This window comes from Daldinia decipiens (assembly GCF_022478715.1).
Source record: "Daldinia decipiens strain CBS 113046 unplaced genomic scaffold F4813scaffold_1, whole genome shotgun sequence".
Lineage (NCBI taxonomy): Eukaryota > Fungi > Ascomycota > Sordariomycetes > Xylariales > Hypoxylaceae > Daldinia > Daldinia decipiens.
In genome coordinates this window covers 23,968-48,976 of record NW_026054544.1, presented here as the reverse complement: position 1 = coordinate 48,976, position 25,009 = coordinate 23,968, and the positions used below count along the sequence as shown (strand labels likewise).

The window sequence follows — 25,009 nt, the reverse complement described above, 5'->3', positions numbered from 1 at the left end:
ACACCTGGACGTGTGTAACAGATAGATACTATGTATGATAAGAAAGTTTCCCGTCAATCATCGCGGACATGTTTCCGAAAGATTGGCAAATATATCCATACTTACACCATCCTTGGTCAACTGACACGAGACTAATGCAGATGCCCAATATGTGCTGCTCGAGTGTACATATCATCGGGCTTCAAGGCGCATCGAGTCGGTTTAGATACATAGAAAGATGAGATTAGACTCAAGTAATCGCAAGACTAAGTAATCGCAAGACTAAGTCTATATTCGCATTGTATGCTCGTAGTAACTTTGATAGGTATATTCGAAGTAACATTAACATTTATGATAGTTATTTACTGAGATATCCATGATTCCTTTGTATTACATCACGGTGCCTCGAAAAAAGGAGCCTTCACGCCATAAGCCGTATAGCGGCCTTAAGTCATATATTTGGTAAACAAGCTATTGCATTCTCGATGATCAAAGTCGTACATATTCCTCAAGCGTGTAAGAGTGATCGTCTTTCGCCTGACCGGTGATTGCTTCTTTTCTCTATCCAATCCGCAAACTTGTAGGCCCAGTGGCAGAGCATCCCAGCTGTAAAGCCAACGGCGTCGTTCTTGAAAGCCAAGATACCTGCCGTAGTCATGAGCATGACAGTCCACCTCTCTAGCCTTTCTTGGTCTGAGATGTCTTTATGCCTCCTCCGTTGATCCTGATCTACTGACGACTCCCATAGATCCGAGGCGCCGTGGTTTAGGCTCTGGCCTACCTTTGCCAGTTCCAGACCAGCAGCAACGACCATAATACCCAGAAGACTCTTCGGAAATCCCTCTAGAAGATCCAGCAACGTCTCGCCGAAGACAATACCGAGTATCATCTTAAATAGGCCCAGTAAGATGATGCTTGCACCGCTCCGCGCACCAAATCTGTACTGTGCCGCAAGGCCCCCAGCCCCATGACAGACAGGCATAGCACCAAACCAGCATCCCAAGAGGTTCATACTGGCGACGCTGATGCCGAGGGCAGTGACGCTGGGTGCCGGTAGATTAGGTAGCAGATCCGTTGCGAGGGCACTCGCGGCAATGATCGAATTTAACGTCGTCAATGGCAGCTGCGCGATGCCCATGCCGATAGCATCAGCACTCCACCGCGGAAGTGCAAACCAGGGGTGCCAGACATGGAAATGCGGTAGGTGGTGGGAGCTCGTGGCAACAAATATTATGGCAAGGGTTAGGCCGGCAACGAATATAATTAGAGCGTACGGAAACCGAGATGCTCTCTGGGTCAATATGAGCAGCAAGAAGGCGGCTAAGGACCAGACGAGGTTGTCGAGAGCGAGAGTCCATTTATGGATGAAGGGCTGAAGCAAAGAGGTACCCGCGGAGATGACGAGGGAGAGACCGGCACCGAACTGTATTCCTTTTACTACGGGAATCGGTATTATGCGCGTGACCCAGTGCAATAGACCTGTAATGCTCAGGAGCAACACGACAATAGCTACCACGCTGCCTGCTGCTACGGTTTCGCGTTCCGAGGCGCGAGAGGCTATGGCTGCCGCTGCGATAGCCTTCATAGGCTGTACCGGTAGGGGAATACCGAATACGACACCGGTCACGATGTTGAAGAAGCCGGAAAACACAAGCGTTGTAGATAGCGAGATTGAGCCGTTGACCGCGAGGGTGATCATGAGAGGCAGAAGGGTACCTAGATCGCCGAGCGCGCCTGATATCTCAGCAAGTGGTGAGTTACGTACAGTTGCGACATTGTTGCGATGGAATCGCTTGATGTTCGAAATGAAGGCCATGGTTCTTGTCGGCTTTGACCATATGCATTGGTGACTTCAAGATCATGTCAAGCTATACACTTTACACCACCTGACTTTACAATAGGCATCAAATAGGCATCAGGATGTGAGATCGGGAAGGTTTCAGCGCCAACTACGTCAGCGCGGAGATACCTTGCAACTCCACAGCTTCTTCGGACCTACCCGAGACACAGGCCCCATGATTTCTGTTTCTCGCAGTTACCTACACATCATAGGTATCGCCATTTTCGACATTTCGACATGTACTACCTCTTCAGGTAATTAATTGTATACCTGTGTGTAAGATGAACTCGGGGGGTATAAATAGCATTAGAGTTGATGAGCAACACGTTACTATACATATATCAAATAAGTAACGTCAATGAATTATACACTTGTGCAAGATCTAAACGGTATTAATGGATCTCTCCACTAGAGGTAGCACTACCGTGCGTAACAAAATAGTCACTAAACAGATAAACAGACGACTTTAAAATAGTATATATTTTCTTTCAACCTCGGTAACATACCAATGTAATTATGCACGTAACGATCCAGTCTTAGAGGCGAACAGGCGAAATTCTAAAATGGGTGTAACAACTATTTCACGGGTCACATTCCAAATCCAGCAAATAACTGTTGACTCGAGGCCTACAACGTCCACACCTAGTTACATCGCTACCAAGGATTCAGCTCACGATATGCTTCCCTAAAAAAGAGTGGCGCTCGTTCGATCGATTTAATCTGTATAACTACCTAATACTTAGACTACTTTTACATTTAGTTAACTACATAGTTACCTAAGTCATAAATTCCCTAACTACCTAGTTCCAAAGTCATAAAATGGTTTATTTCCTCGTAGTTACCTACCTAGGTAAGTATAATTGTATAAGTCGTTAACGTCATAGTACTTGAAACATAAACCTTGAAACAAGGGAAATTGCGGGGTTCCAACGACAAAAAGGCTATTAATAAGACCAAAAAAGATAGCCGTTCCCCGAGCCTCCAAGAGTAGAAGTCAGCCGGGGAATTCGCCGTTGGACGGGATCACAATTGGAAGGATCTTGGAATAGCGCTCGGGATGTCAGGGTCCCGAAACGTTAGGGCCGAACAGTCAGTCGCGTATATCCATCACTCGCCCCCTAAATCTAGATACTTATTCTACCTAACTACCTGCTATAATATTCAAGTAAACTGCGCAAAATATTTTCTTGTCTCGTGTCGTTTCTTCTATGCATTAACATTTTAACAGCTTGTTTTTTTTGGTCGACCCCTGTTTGATAAAGTCGTCCTCAATCCTAAGAATATTCAGGTTCTAGTTATTCAGATATAGGTCGAACACTTATAGTAACTACATAACTATAACTAATCCGTACATACACTTGCATAGTCTCGCCCCCGGCGGGCAACACGCTCGAAAGTATTAGCGGGGTTCAATAAGCCATCGTCATGTTTTCAACAATATTATTGCTACTAGGTGCAGCGGTTATATACTTTGTATTCAATATCGTATCGGGGCTTAGAGCCAACATTACCGCCGCTAAACGATCCGGCTTCCCTTACTTCGTCGTTCGTAAGTCAACTAAATCCTAACCATTTCAACTGCTACTTTCCTCCTTGTTCCTAAATATTCTCAGGTCGCCAAACTAACCTTTCTTTATTATAGCTATTAGTCCATGGAACCGAATAGGTCAAATATTTCATAAATTTTGGTCCCGCTTGTTCAGACTTCTTCCTCGCAAATATTGGGAAGACATTGAACCGTGAGCAATCTAAGCAAATCCCACTAATGTTACTCAGTAATCTAATGCACGCAATATTAGTATTTTGAATCCTAACTGGCAGTACGCGGAGAACCACAAAATATTCGCTAAACTCGGAGATACCTTTTTGGTTGTTTCCCCAGGGAGAATCATATGTTTTACGGAAAATGCAGAGGCAATTCACCAGATTACGTCGAAGCGAGAGGCCTTCCCGAAGCCGACAAAGTCCTATGCTATTCTTGCGCAATATGGCCAGAATGTAGTGACGCTTGAGGGCGCCGCTTGGCGCATGCACCGCAAGATTACATCGGCTTCTTTCAACGAGAGGAATGCCGCATTGGTGTTCAGGGAGTGTATCAGCCAGACGCAGGGGTTGATTAACATCTGGCTCGGCTCCGATGGTTTGGGAAACAAGACATTTAAGACTCTCGAGCACGATACAGCATCTCTCATGCTAAACATCATCGCAAACATCGGATTCGGCCTCAAGATCCTCTGGCCCGGCCAAGAGTTCCCGCCCGACGCCGACCCGAGATTAACCAAGTACGGAACTCACGAACCGCCTCCAGGACATACGTTGAGTTTCGTAGAAGCATTGGCTCGTACCCTGAAATATCTCATCCTCCTTCTGATCGCGCCGAAATGGATACTCAAAATTATCCCTAACGAGCACGCAAAACAGGCTCTGGAAGCAGAAGCGAACTTCTTAGGCTACATGAACGAATTCTTGCAGGAAAAGATCGAAGACGTGCAGAAAGGAAATAACGCGGAACAGGGTCTTGATATAATGGGCTCGCTAGTCCGCACAAGTTACGGAGATGTGCCAGCCAACGGATCAACTAAAAAAGGAACCTCAGTTGCACGACTATCGGACTCGGAAATCATAGGCAATGCATTTGTGAATATAGTAGCAGGACATGAGACTACAGCTAACGTTCTCCATTTTACACTCGCCTACCTAGCATCTAGTCCGGCTTCTCAAAGGAGATTGCAACGGGATATCGATAACCTTCTAGGAAACACGGACGCAGAGACGTGGGATTATGACGCGTGTCTGAACCCTCTACTGGGTTCAATGGTTGGTGCTGTTATTAACGAAACACTTCGTTTACTACCGCCTGTAGTGGATATACCGAAGATGGTAACCCCGGCGCAAGACCAATCCATCACGATACAAGGAGTGGGACACGTACTCCCTCGCGACTCATCTATTGGCGTAGTGGTCGCAGCCGCACAGCGCAGTCCGAGATACTGGCCGACTAAGCCAAGTAAGGTCACTAGTGCTGAGACGGACATTAATGACTTCGTTCCTGAGCGATGGTTCCAAACGGATTCAACGAAGGGCAGTAGCACTGCAGTCGAAAACGGGGACACGGAGGACTTTGGCGGCTACACCGGATCTGATACGAGCGCACAGCTGTATCGCCCGCCGCGGGGCTCGTTCATCCCTTTCTCAGACGGCGCACGAGCGTGCTTGGGTCGCCGCGTAGCAATCGTGGAGCTAGTATCGGCATTGGCAGTCATCTTCCAGAAGTATAGCATCGAGCTCGCAGTAGACGAGTGGGCGAGCGATGAAAAGGTCGCGAATATGAGCCAATACGAGAAGGCGAGCTTATACAAACTGGCGCAAGAGAAATCGAGGGACACAGTGAAAGAGGCTAGAAGCTATATTACGTTAAAGCTACATGGGGATAAGTATATCCCTGTGAGATTGGTTAAGAGAGGCAGCGAGAGGTTTGTCAATTGTATCGATTCATGAGTCGTGTAAGAGGGAAGAGCTCTATTATTCGACATTAGTTTGGTTAGGTAGGTAGGTATCTATTGTATATGGGAGCATCTCTAGAAAGCATAAGTCATACAATAGGGACATTAGCAAAGACCCTTTCACATGAAGAAACATAAAAAAAAGAACCATCTTCAAAAAAAAAAAAAAAAAAAATCAAGGATCCCTATTGACACGTCCAACGCCCCAATTTTTGAAAAATTCGAATTTCTTTACATACTATGTAAGACGTGGCAGCGCGTTTTTCATTGACGAGAACTCGGTCTCCACAGTCCACAGGGAGTAAACAAGTAAAATGGGACGATGACACCTCGACATAGCAAATCACGACGTTGTATGTATTTCCCAATCGGTGCACCGTGCATCGATATCCCGTTTTCCTATTATTGACGTATCAGCGTATTAGCTAAGGCACCTCTAAATCTAGGCACAATACATACCTAGGTTAGGTACCCTGACTGCCTGAGAAGTACCGTATTCTGGGGGGTCAAGAGCGAACCCCAAGCGGATCCTAGTAGCCCGCTGCCCCCAAAGCAAGGTCAGGCAGGAAAGCAGCAGCTTGATTAGCAGGTAGACCTTAGGCGCTCCCGCACCTGCACCTGCACGTCAACAGATAAAACAGAATAAGAAAACATAAACAACTCAAGCCACCACCGCGGGAAATCCTCCCTGTCTTTTTTCCCCCTTCCAGCCTCCATCACACTACCGCTACGCTACGTACACACGCGCCCTTCGCAACACGGCGCAATCTGATATCTCTCATATCTCATTCCATATCATCACCACCATCAATATAAGCCTCGTCTTAGCAACTTAAACCCCCCCCTAGCTACGTCACGGACCACCAGCTGCTAACTTCTTAAAAATTATTGCATCTTAATCGCCTACCCTGCGCGACACCGCTTATACCAATTCAAGCAAAGCTACAGGCCTGTATCCAACGATGTCCGGCGCAAACAGTTGGCTGCAGAGGCAGCGAAAGACTGATTTGACTGAGCTTGCCCAGTACACAGGTCTCAGGAAGTATGTATTACTTTACTAGAATACCAACCCCTCAATTCTGTCCCCAATTCGAAGTCTGTTATATTTGTGTCGTCGTGAGGTTTGTTCGCGACTCGGCGTTGGTACGCTCTAAGACAACACTTATATAGGTAGATTATTACATGACCATTTCCCGTCCCGTCTGGAATGCGGAATGATGAGATAACATTCTTCGGCCCCACGTGCCGACCCGAGACAAGAATAACATGGCTAACACGTTTTCCCTTTGTTTGCGAAAAATAGTTACGAATCGTTAAAGAAAACCGAGCTCGAACTTGCCCTCGACGAGTATTTGGCCGAGAACTCGTCTACCTTCTCGTCCGACCCTAAACTCGCCAACTACTTCTCCAGCCGCGCCCGAACTACCGGGTCCCCAGTCAAGAGGGATGCTCCCGAGGGCGCCGTAGAGAGGCTAAAGGTTGCTAGACGACGAGTAACCAAGGCTGCCGAGGAGATTCTTGCTCCAGAGTAAGTCACGTCGCGGTTCGCAATAGCTGTGTGCCGCTCATCTCGAGCATCTCGACCCGTCTACTAATAATAGCTTATAGGTCTGATGATGATGAGCCTACAAACACCGCCACCGCTCTCGCGCATACCCCCGGGCGTGCTCTCTCTCTTGCAAGCCGCATCCCGCTTCCTGCCACTCCCGCAGATGTTGCCGAAGCCGTCGACCGCTCTACCGTCGCTGTCAGGACGCACGTCGTGGCTCTATACAAGGAGTCGGGAATCACGGAGGCCACCCAAGCAACGCGTGAAAGTTTGTCAACCGTGGCCTCGGTGCTCTTCGTTATATCCGCGTTTGAGCTCTATTTCTTGCGTCCCGAAATACTAGCCGACCGATATGCGTTCACCGTTCCCGCCATCACCTTTCTCGGCACGAGGGACTTCCCAGTCTTCGTCCCTGATATGTTCCTGCTCTTGACCTCGTCCTTCTGGTCTCCTGCACTTCTCTGGGGTTTCACGAGCGCTGTCCTGCCTAGCATTGCCGGCTACTTTTTCAATTTGACTATCAACTCCAACCACGGTCGTCCGGGTCGCCGCTCGCACGCGTTGGACTCGGTTGTAGACCCATTGACCTTTAGCATCGCCAAGGCTTTGATCTCTTATGTGGTCTACGGCCAAGGCATTACATTTGGTGGCTGGATAGACGAGACGTCGATTGCTCGCATCAACACGGCCATATATGGCGGCTATAGGGGTATCCTGACCGGTACTGCCATCACCGGCGTCTTGAGCGTCTACGACGCGGTCCTTAGGAAGTAAAGGAGAGTGCATTCAAATTCAACTGCTGGCGGCCGTGACAGCTGAAGTTTTCCAATCATAACCTCATTCTCTATATATCACTCCCAGTCTCGCACTGTTAAAATGTCGCTTTCATCCGGTTGATCACTTTAATTTTCTCATTAGGAGTCCTGGAGGCTGGTGGCCGGTGGCGTTCAATGGCGTTGACGGGTGTTCTATGTATAGCGTTCGGCTCCCTTATCTACGCCCCGATACCAGCTGATTTCCGGCCTCATTACATACCTTAACTATGTACCCCCTATACATATACCTACCCCTACCCCTATTCACCCCATCTCAAGATCCCGCTCTTCCCGAGGTCGGAGTGCTTTCGACTGACTCCCGGACCGGGCCAGGTCGGGACTAACCTATCTGGTAATTCTGGACAATCAACCACCCCGGATAGCCCGATTAGGCGTCTTTATTTTACGTCTGATTTGGTTATGCGTCTGAAGTAGACTCCTGGATTTTATCATCTCGTAATAGGCGGGCTTGCTTGCTTGCTTATATGAAGTATTTGACGTTGGCTACTCGTCTTTTTCTTCTCCCCGCGGCGCGTGCGCTGTTTTGGAAAATGGACGAATAACCATTTTTGTCAAGGATCTCGCATCGGGGGGTTGAGTTGAATAGCCATTCCCCACGTTTCTTGTTTATATATTCCGTTCTGGTTGTTTCCGAGGGGAAGGAAGGGTTTCAGATGGTTGGGTTGATATAGCGATATTCTCTCCCATGCGTGTATACCGGAAACCAGTCCTCTTCTCTTTGTCTCGCTATGTCTTAGGCGAACTACCCAAGAGACGGCGGGGCGGGAATTCGAGAAGCCGTAGGCGGACGTCGGATGATCAGCCATATCATGTCATGTTATGTCATGAGTCGATGAGGCGTCGGAACGAGGAAACGAAGGGTAGGGATGGGTCGATATGTTACGATAGAAATATATTGCGACGGTCTTTTTCCATTGTTCATATAAGCTTCCAAGTCTTTGTAAGATGTTATGTGGTTGTGCTTAACTACCTAGGTACATACCTAGCATATTACTTCATAATTCGTAAAATGCTCTCCGGTGCTGTCTTGTCTAGAGTAACTCGAGATGAAGAGAAACAAGATGGATGGGTATTTAATGATGATAATAGTAAGCTGCTATGTTAGGTACTTAGTCTAACACCTATCATCTGGTGAAACAGCCCCCCCCCCTCCCCGAGGGTAGGGCAATTTGTCCGTGCGCCTGGAAAGTAGTAGTTTTTAATAAGCCATACATAGTTAGTTGATATGTATATTTTACGACTCGAGATACGCTCTGCTACTAGAAATCTGACTTCTTCTATTTAGCTTGCAGTGAGTATATCATAGGCTAGCTTCCTTATTAGTAGTCACTTATCTTAATTTCATTTGAATAGCTGCGTCATTGGCACTATCACTTAGACAATATAATACATGCAATCACAAGAAGCTAGTTACATAGCAAAAGCTCTTTTCTGATATTACATTATATACATACATTGAGCAACTACACATCTCCGCCATGTTAGACACTTAACTCCGCGTCGTGTAGGTTCCTCCTAGCTTCTGGCCCCGACTATAATAGGTTCGCGCAAATGGGCCATGCTTACTACTGGTGTCGTATGAATGTACAAAATGGGCTATGCGCCGAACCCAAAAAAACAATATGGCAGGTGTCTTGCTCAAACAGGGTCGAGTTCTGCTCTCGGGCAAGAAGCCTAATAACATCGACTAAATGACGATGGAAGCAGTGAAATTGAAAAACCGGACTCCTCATATGCGAACGCCCGTAAAATGCCGTTGCTCGTGGTACCCTGTACCAGGCATGATGAATGGTTCTTCGTAGGTCTTTACTCCTCTGATGTCCTAATTCCGGTTGCCTCATTCTATATTTCCGTTCGGTTGACTGTTGTCGTACATCAACAAGCTCCTCTACTCACACAAAAGAAACCGGGCCTTCTTCACATTACTATTAGTTTTACTCCTGCTCGGCAGGATTTTCCCACTTGATGGGATGTACGAGCATGCTCCGTAGGCATAGTCGGCCAGAGTTCTTTGGGTTCTCTTCCTCCTTGCGCCCGCCTCTCTTGGTACCCTCGCCGGCACGGCCACCATTATTGCCTCTGCCATCCATCTGGGCATAACCAAGCCAGCGACGCCACAACAAACCGGCGAATTCACTATTGTAGTACCAGCTCGTCCCCTTATGGTTATGCTCGTTTGTTAGGTCGAATGGAGAGCCATGGCCGCCTGAAGTGTGGTCTTGGCCACCATTGAAAGCCTTTTCAATTTCCTCCTGAGGCCACTTTCGGTCCAAGTAAACCGGGTGAGGGGCATATACGGCTTTGAGACCATGGTGCAATGCCATCGAAGGCGGGAACATCTCGCTAAACATACTATGGTGTAGACGCCATGTTTCCTCATGCATCACTCTCAACAGGCGACGCGACAAACGGGAAGCAGTCACAATAGCGCACCTTCGCGGAGGCTTCTCATACTGCATGTCGTAGCCGGTCACATCACCAGCGAACACCCAACCAGAGTTATCGGTATCAAAAAGCGGGTTAAGTGTGATGAGGTCCGCGTCCTCGCCAACTCCGCATTGTGACATATCTGATCCACTCGAACAGCTCGATGGTAGGAATACCTCTCCTTGTTGGAGGCCAGATTTGCCAGTGAAAACCACCGGACCTAGGATCGGTCGTTTTCCAGATTGCTTAGTTTCATGGCGGACGAGCTCCGTGAAGTTGTCCCAGCTGCCGTGCAACCCGGGAATATAATATTTGCTTGCCCGTTCCCACATACCTTCTCGGCTCTGGTCCGCACCCCACTTGCCAAGCCTATCGAATAACTCGTAATACGACCCGGTCCAGCGCATATCCATCTCCCAGTTCCAGAAGTGAGCGTACTCAGGATGCATCATCGCAAAATGCTGAAGCGGCATGTGTGCAGATCGGTAAACCCCATGAATATCACCGTTGGATGGGTTTTCAAAGGTATCGCCAAAGTTACCCGGATAGTACAGTTTCATCTGAGCTTCAGACCAGAGAGTGCAAAGTCCGTGGAACTCGGGAGGAACGTTGACATCAAGGATGTTCTGGACCGTGGCTGGATCTGCCCAGATAGGTGCATTGTTGTCGCGAACATGTAAAAGAAAATGAACATCATACTCACCACCAGATCGTAAGCTAAGCTCATTGATCATGGCACGGAAATTGAGTAAGGCATGACTTGTCCACTGGAATCCGACGTAAGTTCGCACAACTATAGCAATGCGATCGAGTCTCTTACGACCAGCCTGAGCCAGTTCGAAATCTCTAGTCTCGTTACCAGTGAAAAATCGGTTCTCATTCGCCGCGTAGCAACGCTCTTGTGCGAAGCCCCAATCGACGCCTTCATAATTGATTTGTCCAGTCTTCTCCCAGACCGCCTCGCTACCCTCGCGCTCGGTGTCGAGGGCTTCACCCGTCCCGCCAGCCTCCAAGTCATATCCAAGGCCATATGGTCCGTACCGGCCAAAGCGATCGAAACAGACATCTTCTCGCAAACCTAGGAGATCGTAAGACCCAATAGCTGCTTTAGGCTGACCTTGAGGGACACCACTGTATGCGTATAAGTCCGGAGCGGGAACTTTATCATTCTCGTCAATGTAACATCGCTTCACAGGAACATATGTTTTCTGATACTCGTCGGAATCATAGTCTGGATGAGGACGATATACACTAGGTTTGGGTTGCTTAGAATGGTGAACAGTAGGTGAAGGTTCAGATGCTCTGCCTGTGGACGATACTTCAGGGTACTCTGGCTTGTAGTCCGAGAATGACACAAGCGACCTCAGACCATTGTAATAACCATCGAGACTAGATTCATTATTAGCAATCTAGTTCTTGGATTCTCTTAGACAAGTCTGCTCGTAACTTACTGCTTGTATCTGAGCCAATGGGGACTGTTGGCGTTCTCTTCGGCTTCCTCTTCCTTTTTATCCGCTGGCTTCTCTTCTTCCTTCTCTTCTTTTTGCTTCTGCATCTCTTCAACTGGCTCCTTTTCCTCCTCTACTGGGTCCTGTATGTGGACACCATCTTGACTATCCTGCGTTTGCAGGACTATGTTGTCGGTGACTTGGGGAGCTTCATTAACACCGTTTCTACTCCCATGTACTAAGTCAAGTACATCCCGTGGCCTTCCAGCGAATCCAGGGTTAAAGAGAGTGAATGACAACAGGGCAATGGCGAGGAAAGTCCATATAACTACTCTCCGATAAAGACAATTACCGAGTATAGCCTTGACCCTGAATTTAGGTTGTGGCTTCGTGGATATTGGTAGGTAGGCCTCGCTTTTTCGAGCCATGAAGTTGGGAAACGAACCCGATTTCCGGGACACATAGTCAGATACCCTACCCATATTCCGTAGGCTAGTTTTGAGAAGAGATCTCAGAAAATATCAATGCTCAGCATCGAAAATATTAAGCTTCCAACTCAGCACATTAATGGAAATCTCCGGGGCTCTTGTCTTGCGCGCCGCCCGCTCAACTGTTAGTGTTAAAGGGCGAGGTCGTGAATTACCGATGCTATCGTGAACTGAGGACACTGGAGACCTAATAAAGTTGTCTTAATTCTTTTTCTTTGCGACCGAGACGTCGTACTCCAGAGTAGGAGTGTTAGAGACCAGCTAGGTGCAAACGCAGGGGCTGCAGGAGTAATAAGGCTGCACAGCTGGAGGTAACAGGTTACGACTGGATTGGGAAAAAAGGATTCGGCACGAATTATCAAGTGAGTGAATGAATGGAAAGGAACAGTGTGCTATAATAGGATGGGAGAAAAAGAGTGATCTTCCCAAACAGAGAGTGTATCGCGATCAGTAGGTTGTAGGAATGATGAAGTCGGCGTGAGAGAATGGTGTTGCGGTTGTCGAAGTTGTGATGCAACACGCCGCTTAGAGAGTGATTGGATGGATGGATGGATGGATGGATGGAGGGAAAAGTCTGCAGTAGGCAACAAAGCAGAAAGAAGTCGAAAATAAAAAATTGGAAAGAAAATAAACGTTGGTCGTTGTTAAGCAGGAGGTTTGCTTTGACTGGGTTGGCAGCTGCCAGCTGGACAGGCAAGGAGAGAACAGGGAAACTACAGGCTGTAAGAACAAGTACTTTCTACTGTACCGCCGCACTTTCGTACCTTGTAAAGAAAAGGGGGAAGGCGAGACTTGGGATGTCGATCTTCTTAGGATTATCTTTTGCTCTTTTGCTCTGATTGAATTTTAGAAAACGTGGATCGAATGTGGGCACAGCTGAATAGAATACAAATACAGTATAATAGAGTACATGTGTGATACATATGATACATATGATTCCGCATATGATTCCGGTTGTGTTTAGACAACGATTATTGCCTAGGGTCTCAGCAAGATTCCGGGACTCCTAATGCACTGCATCTACACATGTAGAAACTTTTTCGGCTTCACCAAGGATCCCACATACACACATACTGCACATCTAAGCCTTTTTCTTTGAGAAATGATGTGCACCGCGGTGGTATGACGAGTCCACAAACGTGTAGCCTTGTACCGTTAGTACGCATTAAGTCTTACCAAATATAATCATTTTCAAGAGCGAGCAGGGCCCGGGATACCTCTTACGGAGAAGATAAAAACTCTAATGGCCACTGCCTTCGTAATCCTGATAAAAGTGTGGTATGTAATGTACATACTTACTTGCCTTGAATGTAGCTAACCTGACCTAAGGTAAGCAGCAGTAACTCGCTCGAATCCCTCAAAATATGTACCTACATGTAGGTATGTTCTGATATTTCGTTGCAGCTAAAAATGAATGTAGCTTTATTGTGCCTACCTAACCTAGGTGTTATTATAGAATTACCTAGATGACCGAATATGATGATGATTGATGAGGCTCCATTACCGAGAATAGGAACTGTACAGGGGTATAGGGGAATAGGGGGTTACCGCTATCAAGGCTGTCAAGGGCTCTTATGCGGGTTAGCGGGGCCAGCTCATGTCTCCCATGTCCCCCCATGTTTTATCATCGCGGCTAGCGTTACAGGCGGTGGGTTCTCATCAAATAACCTTCGCCAAATTCATCATTGAACACTTAGGGTAGGTCATCGGAAACGCGTATTGAAAGAAGAAGGCTGCACTGCCCCAGCAAGTCCTTTCCGTTTTTCTACCGAATTCCCTGGAAGCACCCACTAGACAGATAGCTCTTAGTTTTCCGTTTCAAAAAAGCTAAGATCTACGTCATTGCCATTAAAGCAATCTCTCTTGTTTTCTTCACATGCTATCTCCCTGTCTCCTAGCTGCTAGCGTCCAGAATTTTTTGTGTCGCAAGTCGGTGAGACAATGGAGGTACATGTACTACCTTCGATTGCATCATATCTTCAGTTGTGCAACTATTGTGTGAGCCTCAACTTTGATCATATTGTTACACTGCTTTCTTCCCCGCCTGGAGCAACAAACCGGATTGTTTTTATCTTATTGTAGAATTGTCAAACATTACCAGATAACTATGTTACCAGACGAACAGAGGTTCTACATAACAAAGGCTCTCCGGAGCAAACGGTGTTGCGAGGGAGTCACCCCCAACTACGTACATAGTATTGTACAGGAGCAGGGTCTAGGCATGTAACGATCGACATTATCGTGGGATTTGGTGAAATTGCACGATAACCAGTCGAGTACCGACGATCTTTTTAGTTGGGGATGTTCCCGCAATTGCCAAGCAATAAAGCAATCCTGCCAGGGGAAATCAATCGCCAAGGACGCACGACGTGAGATCCGACTTGAAACGCGCATAACGGTTCGGCCGCTTAAACTACACCACAATCCACCACAGCCTAACTTGGATTAGGCCTGTACGACGACATCACCTTTTAAGGTGTACCTACGGCTTGTACGGCTTGTACGGCTTGTACGGCTTAGGGCAGTAAGGCCCTTTTCTTGGTCAATCTAGAAGAATTACTTCTAGAAGCGGCTTTACTACAATGTGCCAAGCTAATGACGCCGCACCCGTTCCTGTCTTACACTTCAATGTTGTGTAAACCAGTAAACCAGTAAACCAGTAAACCAGCGCCCATAATTGATGGTGCCATACATTAATATTCGAGTTCCTCAGCTATCCCAAGTTGCTATTGGATTTGCTGTCGTCACGCACTCCACAATCAAACCAAGCATAAACCTATAGAACTCTAAGGGTAAATCCTCAATGGTCTCTGTTGCTGCGCAAATAAGGCGTCTTGGCGTCTACTGTAGTGTCTGCGGCCTCGTTGGCCGCTGATGAATTACTCGTAAATCTGCTAGTTATCGTATTCTAAAGACAGAATACCTAACCAGCCACAAGTAATTTTTATCGTCGGCTCCAACGCGCGGATGGCGGGTCAAAAAATGATTGGCGGCCGTGGTCAGACCGAGCGTCAAACTGTCACGTCTGAACAGCCTATTTCATCATCGTCGTCAATCTATCCGATGTGATTTCCACAGGGAAATGACAATGCATACCTACCTATACATATCCGTCTCACAGATCAGACCAACGGCTGCAAGGCGACTGTGCGCCGATCTTGAAAAGGTATGTATTGCAGCGCTTCCGTACCATCTGATCATGCTAGTGGACCGTAGAATCCGGACCGGTCCAAGGTGAAACGATGGGTGTACCGCATCCCGGGATGTTTCATACACACGTCGGGATGGTGTTGAGCAAGATGCGCTGTCAGCATTCTTTTTTTATTTCCTCTGTGTTACAATCCAATCATCTCCCGTGTAAACCCGAATTACAAAAGAGTAGGTCCCTAAGGTAGTCAGAAGCATTATTTACACAGAACTAACAAATGACGCTCAATCGTTAGGAAGAGAGAGGTTACTAGAGCGAAACGATTATGACTCTATTCGCGTCTTGTTACTGAAAGCAGACATCAAGCTTGAGTAGGTACCTAATATTGCCGTATGGGGTTTACATCTCCCTTTTCGCTTATAGTTACCAGTCAAACATGAGTAGTACAGCCGACTGTGTGATCGCAAAACTGCTCTCTCATTATCGCTTATTAGTCCGCTTATTAGTCTGTAGAACTTTGTAATAATATTTGGTATATCTGTGTATAACAGCTAGAAACGATGTCATAAGATATCTAGGTTAGTAGGTTTCCGAGAGCTATCACAAACCTGTAGGAATCCCGCCGTGGTTGTTAGATGGTGCCGCCAGATTATGTAGGGATCCGGCAAACCCGCGAGACATAAGCATCCTATAATAACCTAAATAGGGAGAATATTAGATACCTTACCTACTTAACCTACCTAACCTACTTACTATCGAAGCGGCGGAAATGATTAGGAATCGTAAGTTGATTACAACGTGAGGAGATCATCATCAACTAGCCCAAATGAGAACCGGCACACGCCATCTTATTCCTATGTATATTCATATGTGTATTCCTGATTACTTTAACCTACCTAGATTGGAAGCCAGGTAAAGAACTCATTCGGTAAACTCTATTTTCGTAACTTCGTTGCTATACCTACGTATACATACTCATGCTGAGAAGAGCACGCCTTTGCATTATACCTCTTCTTTGTTCTGCTCCGCCCCGCGCGTCGTCAGCGGGTTTTGACGCGTACCAGTAGCCGGGCCACCCATCATCTTCCCAGCGTTTTCTCGCATATTACCATTATTCTCATCTAGTATCTTCCCTCTAGCCCTCCTCCTCCTCCTAGCGTCTACACTCAACCTCCATCCATTGCCCCATTTGATAGACACGTACACGCAGACGGTGCCCATGAAGACGAACAACGCGCTGATGGTCGAGAACCAGCCAACTCCGATGCCTTCGATAGCTGGGAGAACTACAGCCATACCGGCACAGCCAAATAGATAGCGAATCGCATAGTTACCCGCGGTTACCTCTGCTCCACGTCCTGGCATCACGTCTAAGCAATATGTGTTTAGACTGGGAAAACAAAATAGTTGCGCCACGCCTTGCAAGAATAACACTACCACCGTCAAGGGGATACCACCGACGTCTTTTTCCACACTCCAGCCGTAGATCAGGACGCAACCAGGGATAACGATACCCATAAATGGTAAAGCCGAATACAGGCGGTCTTCAGGAATGCGCATGCCCCGTTTCTTAATGTACTTCTTCACGACGTAGTCCGCGTACCGCCCTCCGATGAACGTGCCGAGGAGATAGCCGCAGCCGGGCGCGAGGTAGAACAGGCCGCCCTGCATCGGCGTCGTCAGGTTGTACCTTGAGTTTAATACGTACCGGATGGGCGTAAGTAGGGAGTACATATTCCAAACCAAAGAGGCACTAGCTATGCCGGTGAGAAATAGATTCGGATACTCCCATAGTCGTATAACCCGCCACGGATTGATCATCGTGAGCAAGACCTTGACCTTCGCCGAACCGCTGTAGCCCACTAGGTCGTCGATCTTCTTGTGATAGATGGTCTCGGGGAGTAGAAAGTATGATCCGACGGCTGCGATGCCCGCCAGTCCTGTTTGGAGCCAGAATATTACGCGCCACGACGTGTATGTGACGATGATGCCGCCTATGAAGGGTCCCAGGGCCGGCCCTACCAGTGTTCCTGTAAGGAACCAGCCTAGAGCTGTTGCGCGTTCTGTCGGGCGGTACATGTCACTATGTATTCAGTAAGTGATCTAGTCCATAGACTATTATGTGGTTTGAGGATAAAGGGGTAAAGCTAACCCAATGACAGATGCGCCGACTAAGATGAAGGAAGTGCCTTCAAATGCTGTCAGGAGACGGAACACGAAGAAAGCACCTAGATTCGGCGCTAATGCCGTACCAATGCTACACCCAAGGAATCCTATAGCCGTTGTGACGGTGATCTATAATAGATAAAATGTTAGTTATTATAGATTACTACTATATCCATCTATTCTCTCGTGCTTTCAATCGTAGTGTGAATATGAGGTCCTTACTATTTTCCTGCCGTAGACCTGGCTTAGCGGTCCCCAGAAAATAGGCGACAAGCCCATGAACAGCATGTATAGGGCGTTGATCATGTTGATAATGGATCCCGTCGTGTCATATTCAGCCGCCACTTCGGGCGTGGCTGCCAATACCGACGTACTGGATATGGGCGCTAGAAATGAGCAGAACGACAAGAGGAACACGATGACTAGCTTTCGGTGAGGTGGCAGCCGGTCGTATACCTCGTCAGGGACCTCAACCACCGAGTTTATCGCCTCAATAGGCATGTCCGGGCCGAGAGAATGGTGCGTCGAACACCGGTCGAGCACCCCGTCCTCGGCATTAGGGTGGGCCGTCGGCCGGGTGGACTCTATTATGTCATCGGAGCGGGTCGAGGAGCTACTGGAGAGTGGGCGGGAGGGTGTGTCCGGGACCTGGCCGCCCTGGCCAATGGTCTTAGAACTGGAGTCATTGGATTCGAACATTAGGAAGGGTTTTGTTTTTGAATTTATATATATACGATTGATCCTATGCGTGTCATTGTAGACAAAAAAGACTAATATTAGAAAGAGTCGTGGGCTTCACAACCAACCAGTAATAACAGATCGACTCGGTAAAAGTACATTCGTCTTTATTACAGATTATATTGTCTGAAAATCAAGTAAGACTCATCGAGCTATGAAGAATAGCGGACACGGGGAGTATATGAATGACTCCATTGGAAGCTGGTAAGGGGGAAGTACCTCCTATTTACACGCAGACGGGCCAATAACCTGGAGGCCAATAGTGGCATAACCTGTTGGATTCCTGATATCTTTTCCCTTTGCTGACATTGGCCCTCTTTGTCCGGAAACCATACAGCTGCCATGCCGAGTATCGGTGGGAACTTGGCCCGAACTTGTCTTGTTAGGGTATAGCAATACGAGGCTAAATGACGGTTGGAGGTGCATACTAAACCGGCTGCAATGCCGAACGCATTCCCCTATTGGTGCATCATCGGGTGTTGTCTGCAGGCTTGTTAATTTAAGAATTCGAAGCTTTTGCCAAGAGCTCCGTAGATATGCCAACAGGCATCTTCGACCTTGAAATAGGGGAGTAAGCATGTGTTGGCGATATTCTCTTCTTCTTCGCCCTCGAGAAGTCAGCAGCTTCTATAGCGGTGAGAGCCCGATCCGAACCATTGCTGATATGTTAGCCCCGTAATGATGCCGTAGACTCCCGATGGAAACCAATGACGACGCTAGCAAGCTAGTTTGCTAGGAATTGTGCGATAAGAAATCTTGAGCATATCCCTGCACGATATCGACGCTGATCTATTATTATTGCAACTCCAAATCGGTGCTTATTCCTGGCGTAGCATTCACTTATCCGACGCGGGATCGGCATGCAAGTGCATAGACGAGGTTCGTGAGCTCCGACTGCCGCTGCGATAGTCGCTCCGAATGGAGTCATTATGGCTTGCATTACGGGCTTGGTGGCTGTTTAACACGTGCTACGTCTTGGATCATAGATGAGGACTTATGACAAATTAGTGTCTTTTAAGCAAACTTCATCTTTGGTCTGACAAGCATAAAGCTTGTGGAGACAGCCATAGGTTTCGGGAAAGGCACCAGCTACTCTACCCGGTCCAGTAGATTTGGAGTCGAAGTCAGACATTGTAGTATCGAGGGACAAGCGGTGATCTCTCACGGACTCGGAGAGGAACTATTTGGGTATATTGTATCCATGTACATGTTAGATATAGTATAGGCTATTATTGCTGACTTGAGCAACAGTAAAAACTTTTTGCTGCTTGAATTTTGAAGGTCACCTGGCTTGTTTAATTAATCGGTGCTGAAGATTGTTTTTGGAATCTTCACATCGGTGGTACGTACCGGACATAGGTTTTGAATTTGGACAGTGATGTGGCTTAGGTGGTTCAATAGGTACCTAGGTACCTAACAGGTAGCCACAACCTTAGCCGAGACACTGTGGCTGGAGTCTTAGGCGAGAAATGGTGGGTACGTATCTAGTTTACCTAAGGGTGTTGCTAAACCTTAACCCCCCTCATAGAATTTAGCCGTGGTTTACCCCAATCACGCACACATCTCAATTCAGCGCAAAAATCGGTTTGACTAACTGGAGCTCTACGAAACATTCCGCAACATTCAACCACCGACAACTTTCGACAGCGCAACCCCTATAACCGCCGTCAAAATGGTACGTGAATTGAATATTTCATTTAATTCTTGATACGCAGGTATTGCATCGTTGAGTCGCCCTCCTGCTGGTCCGGACCGTTAAGGCGACATTTGTGAGAAAGGAAAATTTCAAGACCAGTTTAGTAGAGAGGTTTAGTAGAGAGGACACGGCACGAGAGGAATAGACTGACTATCGGCGCCTTGGTTTCTATCGACCGGCATTTCTAGCGCAAACGATCATAGAGGGCGACGATGCCTTAATACCTTGCGGTCGATGATATATTTTGGATCGAGAATAGTTACATTTTGTGTGCGACAGTGGGCTGACGGGAAACTTCATTTAGGTCAACATTCCCAAGACCCGTAAGACCTACTGCAAGGGCAAGGACTGCCGCAAGCACACGCAACACAAGGTCACTCAGTACAAGGCTGGCAAGGTATGCCCATCTCCGATTTCATGGCGTTGTCTCTTCTGAGCCGCGACGTCATGGACGATAGCCTTCTCGACTGGTTTCTAATGTACACCTAGGCCTCTCTATTCGCGCAAGGAAAGAGACGTTACGACCGAAAGCAATCCGGTTACGGTGGTCAGACCAAGCCTGTGTTCCACAAGAAGGCTAAGACAACGAAGAAGGTCGTGCTAAGATTGGAGTGCGTTGCCTGCAAGACTAAGCTACAACTGGCACTGAAGCGATGCAAGCACTTCGAACTTGGGTACGTTTCGATTGAGTATCATCTTCCGAAATAGCTATACTAACAAGCCTCTAGTGGTGACAAGAAGACAAAGGGTGCCGCTCTGGTGTTCTAAACGCGTTTCCTACTCGAGTCATTGTGCACGTTCTTCATTCATGGCAATAGGGTGGTTCATTACGGCCGGGCATTCACTGGCGACGGGAGTCTTTGATACTCGGAATGGGAGCAGCACGTAGGTCAGAATAGAACCGAATCTGCTCTTCTGAACTTCATCATGCCGTATGTGACAAAATGCTAGGAGTGGAGAGGCAGCGAGAGGTCAATGGGCTTGTTGCTCTTGACAGTAGGGATGCTGGCTCAATGCCTTCTCTACGATTACGATATTTGATGCCATAACGTGTGGGAATACCCGGTATCTGAGCATAGAATCGTTAATCGATCGCATTCTATGGCCCGAATGTTCTTGTCCAATTTTGACTTTGATTATTCTCTGGGTCATATATTCAGTCCTTCATCGTGGCTGAATCGTCTACAATTACGACCATCATCTCATTCTGCCCATTTGCTATTCTTGTGATATGGATTTCTGACTTGATATTCCAATCCCCTTTAATGGTTCTGTCACTTAGGATGTGTCGCTGGTAAAGCATGCTTAGGTACCTACTTACCTACCTAAAGTAGTCTTTGTATAGATGGGGAATATGAATGACATCCTTTGCTGTCCCTGCCCTGGACGTAAGCAATATAATTTCTGGTCCTTAAATCGTTTATAGATTAATTTTATATTTAGGGAAGTCTATAGCCGGATCTCTTGAGACTAGTTTCATGAAGAACGGGATCTATCGTGATCTAATGTCTAGTCTAATTGAATATCTAGAACCCCTCACCCATCTGGACAGTCCGACCGCCACCATACCACAGCGTCCCGACCCGCACATCCAAGCCCTTCTCTTGACCGACGACCCATTCTCCAATCAGCTTCGAACTGGCATTATCCCACACTTCCGCCTCCAACCACGCATTGATCTCGTCAATTGCATCAACCCACTTCTGCCTCTGCTCGAGCGTCGCATGGTCCGCCTCCGTGAGAAACCGACCAAGCGTGATATGCGCGCTCGGCACAACATACCGCGAGCTAACCGTCACGCCGGCATCCTTGACCTGCTCCCACACGTCCCGCCGCAGGTGGTGGTACGTATACGAATCGCCCTGCCGCAGCACGTCGACGCTGTCGGGCGCCGTCGGGGCGGGCGAGAGTGGTGGCTCGTTGGCAGCCGGGAGGAACGATAGCGCGAATGCGGACAGGTCGTACGATATCATGGGCTTGACGAGCCGTGACCGGTGGCGGTGCGTGTAGCTCGCTATGTGCGGGGTGGCGGGTTTCAGCGTCTCCTTGAGCGCTTCGATCTCGGCGGCTGTGCGGGAGAAAGCTACTTCTAGCGTGGTGATGTGCATGCGGTGGAGGGGCATGAGCCAGATTGCTGGGGGTTGTTAGTGTGGTGTTTGCGGTTCAGATAGAAAATAGTGAGAGCGAGGAGGTAGTTTGATATGCTGGAGACGTTGCTCTTTTTATTATTGCTTAATTTTGCTACTTAATTAATCGGCCAAGGGGGAAAATTGAATTACCTGGCGCAACAGCTTTGAGCCTATTCTGAATTGCTTCTGCGAGTTCTAGTGCGTGGATTGGAGGACGACCCCAGAAGGTCATACAGTATCTTGTGTCTTTCTGTTACCTGTTAATAATTCGAGCGAGAAACTAATGTTCTGGTTTATTTTGGAGTCGCTCCGGCTTGGAGAGAACACGGAGCTGAATACGTTGACGTGAAAAGGAAGAATGATGACATACTGTCCACTTGTTAGCATTCTTGACTGAGTAAAATAATCATACCGTTTGAAACTCGAGGGATGAATACACCCAATTTCGCGGGGCTTATTCTTGTACTCACCAAAGCCAGGCTCTATCTGGGGATTTTCCAATCGCAGCAGATGCTGATCTATGATCAGCCCCGTGTAGTCAGAGGCGAGAAACTTGGCTCTCTGCTGCGTGTTACGCTTGACGCGGTGGATGGCATATAGCTTCTGGATTTTCGCCTGGACTTGCTATTAACTTCTACTGCGAAAGATTCACGTAGTAAATATTCTCTAGGCGAAGGTATATTCCCATTCATTAGGCAAGAACTTCTCTTACTAAGTCAAGCAAAGCCACTTATGCCAAGATACGTAGACATGTATCCTCCTAAGTAAGACTAGGTAAGGATAAACATAGCAATGAGAGGGCTCACTTAACTGGCTCATCATCGCAGGCTTCTATTAGGGCATTGTAAGGATTCTCTCCTGGCTTCGAAACTACCCCGGACAAGTCCACCAGCTTGTTCTCGATATCTGTGGACTGAATAACCGACCCCATCTAGAATACCAGTTGAAATTAAGAGGTATGCTCTCTTTCGCGAGGATAGAATGAAGTATTTTCTAAAGTACCTATATAGCGTCGAATATCCGACAATCGGATGTTATAAGTAGAGTAGCGTGCGGCTGAGAGGGCACTGTACAAGTCGCCCTTCTGATTTATAAGTGAACGATAATAGGATTTATAGTACTCTTATGGGAAACTTGACCCAATTTAAAATTGTACATAAATAATGATATTGTATAATGTATTACTATTGCTCCTTCTGTTTGAGCTGCTCTCCCTCCTAGAATAAGGGGAATATTAATAAGGGAAATATTAATAAGCCAAGACTTTGATCCTTATGTAATATCCTTAGGTATTATCCTTGTTGGCATGAACCATTATGCTTACTAACCAATCACGTGCCACAGAGCATTTCCTAACTTCACTTGAGCTTCTTTCCTTCTTTCCCTCCATTTCCTCTCGAAATCACTAATTCTCAACGAATATGGACATGAATGTGTAATTAGCACCATCAATTACCCATTTGATTACTTTGTACATCTTTCACTTCTCCATCAAACCGTCTGCTGGCCTATCTCAAGGACGTAAACTCCCGTAACTTTGAGGTTGCGTTTTCAACTTAACCAAGGTGTGTTTTGATCAACGTTAAGAGCACTAGCACTAATATTTATTCTGTAGAAGCTGGTATAATCGTACTGGATTTCGAGTTAGATTTATCTCTAAAATGAGGATCTCCCATTTCTGGCTTATATGCTGCCGCTATTCGGCAAATTCCCGAGCATCTATGCGATGCTAACCTTCACAGAATCATCTCATCTTAAGTCTCTAGGGAAATTGAACATTATTCAGAATAGCCTTTATTTATGTGCGAGTTGCCTTCATTCAATCTTTTACTGGCCAGCTATTCTCCTTTTGTATATCTTTAGGGGTTTGTAAGATAGCAAAGCAGTCTTTAGCACACTATCTTAACCTCTTCCATATTTATATACGCCTATTGATTTCTTACCCTCATTCATAATATCTCCTTCTCGGCTAGTTACTATCATTACACCACCTGCATACTACATCCTCATGTTGACAGTCAACAATGGACTGGTATATGTTACCCTCAATTAATATCACTTGTTACGACCAAATAACTAAAGTGCCTAAGCATCTCAATACTTCCTGTATTTTCATGAATATCCAAATTACTATATTCCCTCAATAGCTTCATGGACCTAGCCTGTATTGAACGGACAGGCATCCATAGCTTGCAGTCTATTTGATACAGTCCGCGAGTATATCTTATTTATTCAATATACTCTCTAGCATTGCTCTAATCTTTCTTTAACTGCATCTCCTCCCTTCATTCTGCTTGGCCCCCTATTTCAGGCCACTGGGAAAGCTTGTATGTCACTCCACCTGCACCGATGAAGCCCCGCTGGTGATCTGGTAATATTACTACGCATCAGGGGAAAATGGTGTGATCTCATTGTATGAATTCTGTTAATGAATCGTACTTTGACGATGACTATGGGGCCATCTCTGTTCAATGTATATGGATTCTGCATGTTTCTGGTTGGCTCTTTTCACGGCCCTGTTAAAGAAAAAGGCTCGAAGGCAGCAACTTACTGTTCAGCTATTACTATCAATGGGCCGTATGTTTCACGAAGCCTATGGATCGACGAACTTCAGTCTTCTTGGTTTTGCGGTCTCTCAGACTCTGGCCTTGAGACAGCGACAGCCTCAAGTAAACTACTGGAAGATATGTGAGTGGCCGGTGTCGATGTCTTTTCGATGGATACTCAACTACTATCTGCCGTCTTGATGTTCTCAGAAATCCTATGAAATATATGGCTTTCCCGTGAGCTCGATGATAAGTCTCAAGACCTTCCAGACGCTTAGATATCTTCTCATGATATCCTAACAGACGCCGTCTTTCGTTTATCACTCTTATACGCTGTATAGTTGGATATTAACCCATAGCTCTCGCCTTAAAGAGCCTTGTCGTACAATTGGTCCTCTCCTAGAAAATGCCGTCTCTTGCGTCCTTGGGAGCTTGTTGGATACTGATGAACGTCTAGTCCTGCTACTCACGTAAGAAGGTTCTGGTCGATTGCAGTCTGGCATAGTCTCTGTCGAG

At 46.9% G+C, this 25,009-nt stretch overlaps 7 protein-coding genes across 7 annotated transcripts; 3 read left to right on the top strand and 4 right to left on the bottom strand.

Annotated features, from left to right (window-relative positions):
- Positions 1 to 253: 253 nt before the first annotated feature.
- F4813DRAFT_340931 (uncharacterized protein) lies at positions 254 to 2,243 on the bottom strand. The gene has a single exon (XM_049241251.1). It carries the CDS (start codon positions 1,793 to 1,795, stop codon positions 488 to 490), a length of 1,308 nt encoding a protein of 435 aa, XP_049104481.1. The 5' UTR covers positions 1,796 to 2,243; the 3' UTR covers positions 254 to 487.
- A 1,001-nt stretch (positions 2,244 to 3,244) lies between these two features.
- Positions 3,245 to 5,317, top strand: F4813DRAFT_384099 (cytochrome P450; the record flags this gene model as incomplete). Its single annotated transcript, XM_049246027.1, has 3 exons — positions 3,245 to 3,368; positions 3,462 to 3,558; positions 3,619 to 5,317. The coding sequence occupies 3 exons, from the start codon at positions 3,245 to 3,247 to the stop codon at positions 5,315 to 5,317; spliced, it is 1,920 nt and encodes a 639-aa protein (XP_049104480.1).
- Positions 5,318 to 6,284: 967 nt separating this feature from the next.
- On the top strand, positions 6,285 to 7,645 carry F4813DRAFT_384098 (uncharacterized protein; the record flags this gene model as incomplete). The annotated part of the gene is made up of 3 exons (XM_049246026.1): positions 6,285 to 6,364; positions 6,626 to 6,850; positions 6,931 to 7,645. The coding sequence occupies 3 exons, from the start codon at positions 6,285 to 6,287 to the stop codon at positions 7,643 to 7,645; spliced, it is 1,020 nt and encodes a 339-aa protein (XP_049104479.1).
- A 1,491-nt stretch (positions 7,646 to 9,136) lies between these two features.
- Positions 9,137 to 12,707, bottom strand: F4813DRAFT_340920 (uncharacterized protein). Its single transcript, XM_049241250.1, has 2 exons — positions 11,586 to 12,707; positions 9,137 to 11,523 (listed from the first exon to the last, which is right to left on the bottom strand). Exons 1-2 carry the CDS (start codon positions 12,062 to 12,064, stop codon positions 9,642 to 9,644), a joined length of 2,361 nt encoding a protein of 786 aa, XP_049104478.1. The 5' UTR covers positions 12,065 to 12,707; the 3' UTR covers positions 9,137 to 9,641.
- Positions 12,708 to 15,923: 3,216 nt separating this feature from the next.
- On the bottom strand, positions 15,924 to 18,167 carry F4813DRAFT_95 (MFS general substrate transporter). Its single transcript, XM_049249074.1, has 3 exons — positions 17,607 to 18,167; positions 17,371 to 17,513; positions 15,924 to 17,301 (listed from the first exon to the last, which is right to left on the bottom strand). Exons 1-3 carry the CDS (start codon positions 18,081 to 18,083, stop codon positions 16,221 to 16,223), a joined length of 1,701 nt encoding a protein of 566 aa, XP_049104477.1. The 5' UTR covers positions 18,084 to 18,167; the 3' UTR covers positions 15,924 to 16,220.
- Positions 18,168 to 19,188: 1,021 nt separating this feature from the next.
- Positions 19,189 to 20,688, top strand: F4813DRAFT_89 (zinc-binding ribosomal protein). Its single transcript, XM_049249009.1, has 6 exons — positions 19,189 to 19,310; positions 19,374 to 19,594; positions 19,651 to 19,797; positions 20,123 to 20,215; positions 20,308 to 20,492; positions 20,547 to 20,688. Exons 3-6 carry the CDS (start codon positions 19,795 to 19,797, stop codon positions 20,584 to 20,586), a joined length of 321 nt encoding a protein of 106 aa, XP_049104476.1. The 5' UTR covers positions 19,189 to 19,310; positions 19,374 to 19,594; positions 19,651 to 19,794; the 3' UTR covers positions 20,587 to 20,688.
- Positions 20,689 to 21,173: 485 nt separating this feature from the next.
- Positions 21,174 to 23,179, bottom strand: F4813DRAFT_340898 (RNA ligase/cyclic nucleotide phosphodiesterase). Its single transcript, XM_049241249.1, has 5 exons — positions 22,950 to 23,179; positions 22,759 to 22,878; positions 22,419 to 22,562; positions 22,098 to 22,197; positions 21,174 to 21,952 (listed from the first exon to the last, which is right to left on the bottom strand). The coding sequence occupies exons 2-5, from the start codon at positions 22,876 to 22,878 to the stop codon at positions 21,345 to 21,347; spliced, it is 972 nt and encodes a 323-aa protein (XP_049104475.1). The 5' UTR covers positions 22,950 to 23,179; the 3' UTR covers positions 21,174 to 21,344.
- Between the last annotated feature and the right edge of the window lie 1,830 nt (positions 23,180 to 25,009).

What these genes read in the sequence shown, in the direction of transcription:
- F4813DRAFT_340931 (XM_049241251.1), bottom strand. Translation starts at nt 1,795, where the DNA reads ATGGCCTTCATTTCGAACATCAAGCGATTCCATCGCAACAATGTCGCA.
- F4813DRAFT_340920 (XM_049241250.1), bottom strand. Translation starts at nt 12,064, where the DNA reads ATGGGTAGGGTATCTGACTATGTGTCCCGGAAATCGGGTTCGTTTCCC. An exon ending in CATTGGCTCAGATACAAGCA is followed by an intron (nt 11,524 to 11,585) that starts GTAAGTTACGAG and finishes TAATGAATCTAG; the next exon opens with TCTCGATGGTTATTACAATG.
- F4813DRAFT_95 (XM_049249074.1), bottom strand. Translation starts at nt 18,083, where the DNA reads ATGTTCGAATCCAATGACTCCAGTTCTAAGACCATTGGCCAGGGCGGC. An exon ending in AGGTCTACGGCAGGAAAATA is followed by an intron (nt 17,514 to 17,606) that starts GTAAGGACCTCA and finishes TATCTATTATAG; the next exon opens with ATCACCGTCACAACGGCTAT. An exon ending in GTCGGCGCATCTGTCATTGG is followed by an intron (nt 17,302 to 17,370) that starts GTTAGCTTTACC and finishes CTGAATACATAG; the next exon opens with TGACATGTACCGCCCGACAG.
- F4813DRAFT_89 (XM_049249009.1), top strand. An exon ending in CTCAGTACAAGGCTGGCAAG is followed by an intron (nt 20,216 to 20,307) that starts GTATGCCCATCT and finishes ATGTACACCTAG; the next exon opens with GCCTCTCTATTCGCGCAAGG. An exon ending in TGCAAGCACTTCGAACTTGG is followed by an intron (nt 20,493 to 20,546) that starts GTACGTTTCGAT and finishes ACAAGCCTCTAG; the next exon opens with TGGTGACAAGAAGACAAAGG.
- F4813DRAFT_340898 (XM_049241249.1), bottom strand. Translation starts at nt 22,878, where the DNA reads ATGGGGTCGGTTATTCAGTCCACAGATATCGAGAACAAGCTGGTGGAC. An exon ending in AAGCCTGCGATGATGAGCCA is followed by an intron (nt 22,563 to 22,758) that starts GTTAAGTGAGCC and finishes TAGCAAGTCCAG; the next exon opens with GCGAAAATCCAGAAGCTATA. An exon ending in CCCAGATAGAGCCTGGCTTT is followed by an intron (nt 22,198 to 22,418) that starts GGTGAGTACAAG and finishes AACAGGTAACAG; the next exon opens with AAAGACACAAGATACTGTAT.